The following is a 10,401-nucleotide window of genomic DNA, read 5'->3' as shown; positions in this document are numbered from 1 at the left end:
TCATGGCAGACCCTGGTGTCACATGACCCGATCCCCATCAGGGCAAACCCTGGTGTCACATGACCCGATCCCCATCAGGGCAGACCCTGGTGTCACATGACCCGATCCCCATCATGGCAGACCCTGGTGTCACATGACCTGATCCCCATCACGGCAGACCCTGGTTTCACATGACCTGATCCCCATCATGGCAGACCCTGGTGTCACATGACCCGATCCCCCATCATGGCAGACCCTGGTGTCACATGACCCGATCCCCCATCATGGCAGACCCTGGTGTCACATGACCCGATCCCCATCAGGGCAAACCCTGGTGTCACATGACCCGATCCCCATCATGGCGGACCCTGGTGTCACATGACCTGATCCCCATCCCCTGGTGTCACATGACCTGATCCTCATCAGGGCAGACCCTGGTGTCACATGACCCGATCCCCCATCATGGCAGACCCTGGTGTCACATGACCCGATCCCCCATCATGTCAGACCCTGGTGTCACATGACCCGATCCCCCATCATGGCAGACCCTGGTGTCACATGACCTGATCCCCATCATGGCGGACCCTGGTGTCACATGACCTGATCCCCATCCCCTGGTGTCACATGACCTGATCCTCATCAGGGCAGACCCTGGTGTCACATGACCCGATCCCCATCATGGCAGACCCTGGTGTCACATGACCCGATCCCCATCATGGCAGACCCTGGTGTCACATGACCCGATCCCCATCATGGCAGACCCTGGTGTCACATGACCTGATCCCCCATCATGGCAGACCCTGGTGTCACATGACCTGATTCCCATCATGGCAGACCCTGGTGTCACATGACCCGATCCCCCATCATGGCAGACCCTGGTGTCACATGACCCGATCCCCATCATGGCAGACCCTGGTGTCACATGACCTGATCCCCCCCCTCCATCATGGCAGACCCTGGTGTCACATGACCCGATCCCCATCATGGCAGACCCTGGTGTCGCATGACCTGATCCCCATCATGGCAGACCCTGGTGTCACATGACCTGACCCCCCCACCCCCATCATGGCAGACGCTGGTGTCACATGACCCGATCCCCATCATGGCAGACGCTGGTGTCACATGACCCGATCCCCATCATGGCAGACGCTGGTGTCACATGACCTGATCCCCATCATGGCAGACCCTGGTGTCACATGACCTGATCCCCATCATGGCAGACCCTGGTGTCACATGACCCGATCCCCCATCATGGCAGACCCTGGTGTCACATGACCCGATCCCCCATCAGGGCAAACCCTGGTGTCACATGACCCGATCCCCCATCATGGCAGACCCTGGTGTCACATGACCCGATCCCCATCAGGGCAGACCCTGGTGTCACATGACCCGATCCCCATCAGGGCAGACCCTGGTGTCACATGACCTGATCCCCATCACGGCAGACCCTGGTTTCACATGACCTGATCCCCATCATGGCGGACCCTGGTGTCACATGACCTGATCCCCATCATGGCGGACCCTGGTGTCACATGACCTGATCCCCATCATGGCGGACCCTGGTGTCACATGACCTGATCCCCATCATGGCAGACCCTGGTGTCACATGACCTGATCCCCATCAGGGCAGACCCTGGTGTCACATGACCCGATCCCCATCATGGCAGACCCTGGTGTCACATGACCCGATCCCCCATCATGGCAGACCCTGGTGTCACATGACCTGATCCCCATCATGGCGGACCCTGGTGTCACATGACCTGATCCCCATCCCCTGGTGTCACATGACCTGATCCTCATCAGGGCAGACCCTGGTGTCACATGACCCGATCCCCATCATGGCAGACCCTGGTGTCACATGACCCGATCCCCATCATGGCAGACCCTGGTGTCACATGACCTGATCCCCCATCATGGCAGACCCTGGTGTCACATGACCTGATCCCCATCATGGCGGACCCTGGTGTCACATGACCTGATCCCCCCACCCCCATCATGGCAGACGCTGGTGTCACATGACCCGATCCCCATCATGGCAGACGCTGGTGTCACATGACCTGATCCCCATCATGGCAGACCCTGGTGTCACATGACCTGATCCCCATCATGGCAGACCCTGGTGTCACATGACCTGACCCCCCCACCCCCATCATGGCAGACGCTGGTGTCACATGACCCGATCCCCATCATGGCAGACGCTGGTGTCACATGACCTGATCCCCATCATGGCAGACCCTGGTGTCACATGACCTGATCCCCATCATGGCAGACGCTGGTGTCACATGACCTGATCCCCATCATGGCAGACCCTGGTGTCACATGACCCGATCCCCATCAGGGCAGACGCTGGTGTCACATGACCCGGTCCCCATCATGGCAGACCCTGGTGTCACATGACCTGATCCCCATCATGGCAGACCCTGGTGTCACATGACCTGATCCCCATCATGGCAGACCCTGGTGTCACATGACCTGATCCCCATCATGGCAGACCCTGGTGTCACATGACCCGATCCCCCATCATGGCAGACCCTGGTGTCACATGACCCGATCCCCATCAGGGCGGACACTGGTGTCACATGACCTGATCCCCATCATGGCAGACCCTGGTGTCACATGACCTGATCCCCATCATGGCAGACCCTGGTGTCACATGACCTGATCCCCATCAGGGCAGACCCTGGTGTCACATGACCTGATCCCCATCAGGGCAGACCCTGGTGTCACATGACCCGATCCCCCATCATGGCAGACCCTGGTGTCACATGACCCGATCCCCCATCATGGCAGACCCTGGTGTCACATGACCCGATCCCCCATCATGGCAAACCCTGGTGTCACATGACCCGATCCCCCATCATGGCAGACCCTGGTGTCACATGACCCGATCCCCATCAGGGCAAACCCTGGTGTCACATGACCCGATCCCCATCAGGGCAGACCCTGGTGTCACATGACCCGATCCCCATCATGGCAGACCCTGGTGTCACATGACCTGATCCCCATCACGGCAGACCCTGGTTTCACATGACCTGATCCCCACATGGCAGACCCTGGTGTCACATGACCTGATCCCCATCATGGCAGACCCTGGAGTCACATGACCTGATCCCCATCATGGCAGACCCTGGTGTCACATGACCTGATCCCCATCATGGCAGACCCTGGTGTCACATGACCTGATGGATCCCCAATCCTGGTAGACCCTGGTGTCACATGACCTGACCCCCCCACCCCCATCATGGCAGACGCTGGTGTCACATGACCTGATCCCCATCATGGCAGACCCTGGTGTCACATGACCTGATCCCCATCATGGCAGACCCTGGTGTCACATGACCCGATCCCCCATCATGGCAGACCCTGGTGTCACATGACCCGATCCCCCATCAGGGCAAACCCTGGTGTCACATGACCCGATCCCCCATCATGGCAGACCCTGGTGTCACATGACCCGATCCCCATCAGGGCAGACCCTGGTGTCACATGACCCGATCCCCATCAGGGCAGACCCTGGTGTCACATGACCTGATCCCCATCACGGCAGACCCTGGTTTCACATGACCTGATCCCCATCATGGCGGACCCTGGTGTCACATGACCTGATCCCCATCATGGCGGACCCTGGTGTCACATGACCTGATCCCCATCATGGCGGACCCTGGTGTCACATGACCTGATCCCCATCATGGCAGACCCTGGTGTCACATGACCTGATCCCCATCAGGGCAGACCCTGGTGTCACATGACCCGATCCCCATCATGGCAGACCCTGGTGTCACATGACCCGATCCCCCATCATGGCAGACCCTGGTGTCACATGACCTGATCCCCATCATGGCGGACCCTGGTGTCACATGACCTGATCCCCATCCCCTGGTGTCACATGACCTGATCCTCATCAGGGCAGACCCTGGTGTCACATGACCCGATCCCCATCATGGCAGACCCTGGTGTCACATGACCCGATCCCCATCATGGCAGACCCTGGTGTCACATGACCTGATCCCCCATCATGGCAGACCCTGGTGTCACATGACCTGATCCCCATCATGGCGGACCCTGGTGTCACATGACCTGATCCCCCCACCCCCATCATGGCAGACGCTGGTGTCACATGACCCGATCCCCATCATGGCAGACGCTGGTGTCACATGACCTGATCCCCATCATGGCAGACCCTGGTGTCACATGACCTGATCCCCATCATGGCAGACCCTGGTGTCACATGACCTGACCCCCCCACCCCCATCATGGCAGACGCTGGTGTCACATGACCCGATCCCCATCATGGCAGACGCTGGTGTCACATGACCTGATCCCCATCATGGCAGACCCTGGTGTCACATGACCTGATCCCCATCATGGCAGACGCTGGTGTCACATGACCTGATCCCCATCATGGCAGACCCTGGTGTCACATGACCCGATCCCCATCAGGGCAGACGCTGGTGTCACATGACCCGGTCCCCATCATGGCAGACCCTGGTGTCACATGACCTGATCCCCATCATGGCAGACCCTGGTGTCACATGACCTGATCCCCATCATGGCAGACCCTGGTGTCACATGACCTGATCCCCATCATGGCAGACCCTGGTGTCACATGACCCGATCCCCCATCATGGCAGACCCTGGTGTCACATGACCCGATCCCCATCAGGGCGGACACTGGTGTCACATGACCTGATCCCCATCATGGCAGACCCTGGTGTCACATGACCTGATCCCCATCATGGCAGACCCTGGTGTCACATGACCTGATCCCCATCAGGGCAGACCCTGGTGTCACATGACCTGATCCCCATCAGGGCAGACCCTGGTGTCACATGACCCGATCCCCCATCATGGCAGACCCTGGTGTCACATGACCCGATCCCCCATCATGGCAGACCCTGGTGTCACATGACCCGATCCCCCATCATGGCAAACCCTGGTGTCACATGACCCGATCCCCCATCATGGCAGACCCTGGTGTCACATGACCCGATCCCCATCAGGGCAAACCCTGGTGTCACATGACCCGATCCCCATCAGGGCAGACCCTGGTGTCACATGACCCGATCCCCATCATGGCAGACCCTGGTGTCACATGACCTGATCCCCATCACGGCAGACCCTGGTTTCACATGACCTGATCCCCACATGGCAGACCCTGGTGTCACATGACCTGATCCCCATCATGGCAGACCCTGGAGTCACATGACCTGATCCCCATCATGGCAGACCCTGGTGTCACATGACCTGATCCCCATCATGGCAGACCCTGGTGTCACATGACCTGATGGATCCCCAATCCTGGTAGACCCTGGTGTCACATGACCTGACCCCCCCACCCCCATCATGGCAGACCCTGGTGTCACATGACCTGATCCCCATCAGGGCAGACCCTGGTGTCACATGACCTGACCCCCCCACCCCCATCATGGCAGACCCTGGTGTCACATGACCCGATCCCCATCATGGCAGACCCTGGTGTCACATGACCTGATCCCCCATCATGGCAGACCCTGGTGTCACATGACCCGATCCCCATCATGGCAAACTCTGGTGTCACATGACCTGATCCCCCATCATGGCAGACCCTGGTGTCACATGACCCGATCCCCATCATGGCAGACCCTGGTGTCACATGACCTGATGTACTGAATGTTTTTTTTGTTGCCCCCATTAGTTTTATCTGACTCCGCTCTATGACTTCTCTCTGCAGTATTTGGGGCAGTTGACCTCCATCCCCGGACACCTCAACCCCTCCAGCCGGACAGAAATCCTGCAGCTTCTAGACAATGCAAAGGTGAGCAAAGGGGCGGAGACACAAACTACTGCAGGGAAATCTCCCCATTGTGGGAGGGGCAGAGACACAAACTACTGCAGGAAATCTCCTCATTGTGGGAGGGGCAGAGACACAAACTACTGCAGGAAATCTCCCCATTGTGGGAGGGGCAGAGACACAAACTACTGCAGGAAATCTCCCCATTGTGGGAGGGGCAGAGACGCAAACTACTGCAGGAAATCTCCCCATTGTGGGAGGGGCAGAGACACAAACTACTGCAGGAAATCTCACCATTGTGGGAGGGGCAGAGACACAAACTACTGCAGGGAAATCTCCCCATTGTGGGAGGGGCAGAGACACAAACTACTGCAGGAAATCTCCTCATTGTGGGAGGGGCAGAGACACAAACTACTGCAGGAAATCTCCCCATTGTGGGAGGGGCAGAGACACAAACTACTGCAGGAAATCTCCTCATTGTGGGAGGGGCAGAGACACAAACTACTGCAGGAAATCTCCCCATTGTGGGAGGGGCAGAGACACAAACTACTGCAGGAAATCTCCCCATTGTGGGAGGGGCAGAGACACAAACTACTGCAGGAAATCTCCCCATTGTGGGAGGGGCAGAGACGCAAACTACTGCAGGAAATCTCCCCATTGTGGGAGGGGCAGAGACACAAACTACTGCAGGAAATCTCACCATTGTGGGAGGGGCAGAGACACAAACTACTGCAGGGAAATCTCCCCATTGTGGGAGGGGCAGAGACACAAACTACTGCAGGAAATCTCCTCATTGTGGGAGGGGCAGAGACACAAACTACTGCAGGAAATCTCCCCATTGTGGGAGGGGCAGAGACACAAACTACTGCAGGAAATCTCCTCATTGTGGGAGGGGCAGAAACACAAACTACTGCAGGGAAATCTCCCCATTGTGGGAGGGGCAGAGACACAAACTACTGCAGGAAATCTCCCCATTGTGGGAGGGGCAGAGACACAAACTACTGCAGGAAATCTCCTCATTGTGGGAGGGGCAGAGACACAAACTACTGCAGGAAATCTCACCATTGTGGGAGGGGCAGAGACGCAAACTACTGCAGGAAATCTCACCATTGTGGGAGGGGCAGAGACGCAAACTACTGCAGGGAAACCTCCCCATTGTGGGAGGGGCTACTGCAGGGAAATCTCACCATTGTGGGAGGGGCAGAGACACAAACTACTGCAGGAAATCTCACCATTGTGGGAGGGGCAGAGACGCAAACTACTGCAGGGAAACCTCCCCATTGTGGGAGGGGCTACTGCAGGGAAATCTCACCATTGTGGGAGGGGCAGAGACACAAATTACTGCAGGGAATCTCCCCATTGTGGGAGGGGCAGAGACACAAACTACTGCAGGAAATCTCCTCATTGTGGGAGGGGCAGAGACACAAACTACTGCAGGAAATCTCCCCAATATGGGAGGGGCAGAGACACAAACTACTGCAGGAGATCTCACCATTGTGGGAGGGGCAGAGACACAAACTACTGCAGGAGATCTCACCATTGTGGGAGGGGCAGAGACACAAACTACTGCAGGAAATCTCACCATTGTGGGAGGGGCAGAGGCACAAACTACTGCAGGAAATCTCCTCATTGTGGGAGGGGCAGAGACACAAACTACTGCAGGAAATCTCCTCATTGTGGGAGGGGCAGAGACACAAACTACTGCAGGAAATCTCCTCATTGTGGGAGGGGCAGAGACACAAACTACTGCAGGAAATCTCCTCATTGTGGGAGGGGCAGAGACACAAACTACTGCAGGGAATCTCCCCATTGTGGGAGGGGCAGAGACACAAACTACTGCAGGAAATCTCCCCATTGTGGGAGGAGCAGAGACACAAACTACTGCAGGAAATCTCCCCATTGTGGGAGGAGCAGAGACACAAACTACTGCAGGAAATCTCACCATTGTGGGAGGGGCAGAGACACAAACTACTGCAGGAAATCTCCCCATTGTGGGAGGGGCAGAGACACAAACTACTGCAGGAGATATCACCATTGTGGGAGGGGCAGAGACACAAACTACTGCAGGAAATCTCCCCATTGTGGGAGGGGCAGAGACACAAACTACTGCAGGAAATCTCACCATTGTGGGAGGGGCAGAGACACAAACTACTGCAGGAAATCTCCCCATTGTGGGAGGGGCAGAGACACAAACTACTGCAGGGATATCTCACCATTGTGGGAGGGGCAGAGACACAAACTACTGCAGGGAAATCTTCGCATTGTGGGAGGGGCAGAGACACAAACTTCTGCAGGAGATCTCACCATTGTGGGAGGGGCAGAGACACAAACTACTGCAGGAGATCTCACCATTGTGGGAGGAGCAGAGACACAAACTACTGCAGGAAATCTCACCATTGTGGGAGGGGCAGAGACACAAACTACTGCAGGGAATCTCCCCATTGTGGGAGGGGCAGAGACACAAACTACTGCAGGAAATCTCCCCATTGTGGGAGGGGCAGAGACACAAACTACTGCAGGAAATCTCCCCATTGTGGGAGGGGCAGAGACACAAACTACTGCAGGAAATCTCCCCATTGTGGGAGGGGCAGAGACACAAACTACTGCAGGAAATCTTCCCATTGTGGGAGGGGCAGAGACACAAACTACTGCAGGGAATCTCATCATTGTGGGAGGGGCAGAGACAAACTACTGCAGGAAATCTCATCATTGTGGGAGGGGCAGAGACACAAACTACTGCAGGAAATCTCATCATTGTGGGAGGGGCAGAGACAAACTACTGCAGGGAATCTTACCATTGTGGGAGGGGCAGAGACACAAACTACTGCAGGGAAACCTCCCCATTGTGGGAGGGGCTACTGCAGGGAAATCTCACCATTGTGGGAGGGGCAGAGACACAAACTACTGCAGGGAATCTCCCCATTGTGGGAGGGGCAGAGACACAAACTACTGCAGGAAATCTCCTCATTGTGGGAGGGGCAGAGACACAAACTACTGCAGGAAATCTCCCCATTGTGGGAGGGGCAGAGACACAAACTACTGCAGGAAATCTCCCCATTGTGGGAGGAGCAGAGACACAAACTACTGCAGGGAAATCTCCCCATTGTGGGAGGGGCAGAGACACAAACTACTGCAGGAAATCTCCCCATTGTGGGAGGGGCAGAGACACAAACTACTGCAAGGAAATCTCTCCATTGTGGGAGGGGCAGAGACACAAACTACTGCAGGAAATCTCCTCATTGTGGGAGGGGCAGAGACACAAACTACTGCAGGAGATATCACCATTGTGGGAGGGGCAGAGACACAAACTACTGCAGGAAATCTCCCCATTGTGGGAGGGGCAGAGACACAAACTACTGCAGGAAATCTCACCATTGTGGGAGGGGCAGAGACACAAACTACTGCAGGGAAATCTCACCATTGTGGGCGGGGAAGAGACACAAACTACTGCAAGAAATCTCCGCATTGTGGGAGGGGCAGAGACACAAACTACTGCAGGGATATCTCACCATTGTGGGAGGGGCAGAGACACAAACTACTGCAGGGAAATCTTCGCATTGTGGGAGGGGCAGAGACACAAACTTCTGCAGATCTCACCATTGTGGGAGGGGCAGAGACACAAACTACTGCAGGAGATCTCACCATTGTGGGAGGGGCAGAGACACAAACTACTGCAGGAGATCTCACCATTGTGGGAGGGGCAGAGACACAAACTACTGCAGGGAATCTCCCCATTGTGGGAGGGGCAGAGACACAAACTACTGCAGGGAAATCTCCCCATTGTGGGAGGGGCAGAGACACAAACTACTGCAGGGAATCTCCCCATTGTGGGAGGGGCAGAGACACAAACTACTGCAGGAAATCTCCCCATTGTGGGAGGGGCAGAGACACAAACTACTGCAGGAAATCTCACCATTGTGGGAGGGGCAGAGACACAAACTACTGCAGGAAATCTCCCCATTGTGGGAGGGGCAGAGACACAAACTACTGCAGGAAATCTTCCCATTGTGGGAGGGGCAGAGACACAAACTACTGCAGGGAATCTCATCATTGTGGGAGGAGCAGAGACACAAACTACTGCAGGAACTCTCACCATTGTGGGAGGGGCAGAGACACAAACTACTGCAGGAAATCTCATCATTGTGGGAGGGGCAGAGACACAAACTACTGCAGGGAAATCTCATCATTGTGGGAGGAGCAGAGACACAAACTACTGCAGGAACTCTCACCATTGTGGGAGGGGCAGAGACACAAACTACTGCAGGGAATCTCATCATTGTGGGAGGGGCAGAGACACAAACTACTGCAGGGAAATCTCCCCATTGTGGGAGGGGCAGAGACACAAACTACTGCAGGAGATTTCCCTATTGTGGGAGGGGCAGAGACACAAACTACTGCAGGGAAATCTCTCCATTGTGGGAGGGGCAGAGACACAAACTACTGCAGGGAAATCTCCCCATTGTGGGAGGGGCAGAGACACAAACTACTGCAGGAGATCTCACCATTGTGGGAGGAGCAGAGACAGAAACTACTGCAGGAACTCTCACCATTGTGGGAGGGGCAGAGACACAAACTACTGCAGGAGATCTCACCATTGTGGGAGGGGCAGAGACACAAACTACTGCAGGAGATCTCATCATTGTGGGAGGGGC

The 10,401-nt window shown here is 56.1% G+C and overlaps 1 protein-coding gene across 6 annotated transcripts in view; it reads left to right on the top strand.

The window, feature by feature from the left end:
* The window catches only part of CCM2 (CCM2 scaffold protein), a 77,162-nt gene that overhangs the window by 44,489 nt on the left and 22,272 nt on the right, over nt 1–10,401 (top strand). For all 6 annotated transcript variants that reach the window (XM_040355260.1, XM_040355258.1, XM_040355259.1 and 3 more), the window contains exon 4: nt 5,690–5,773. In XM_040355260.1, coding sequence (XP_040211194.1) covers nt 5,690–5,773 — 84 coding nt within the window. The remainder of the gene's footprint in view (nt 1–5,689; nt 5,774–10,401) is intronic.

Source organism: Rana temporaria, chromosome 5, assembly GCF_905171775.1.
Source record: "Rana temporaria chromosome 5, aRanTem1.1, whole genome shotgun sequence".
Taxonomy (NCBI): domain Eukaryota; kingdom Metazoa; phylum Chordata; class Amphibia; order Anura; family Ranidae; genus Rana; species Rana temporaria.
This window is presented reverse-complemented; position numbering and strand designations above follow the sequence as displayed.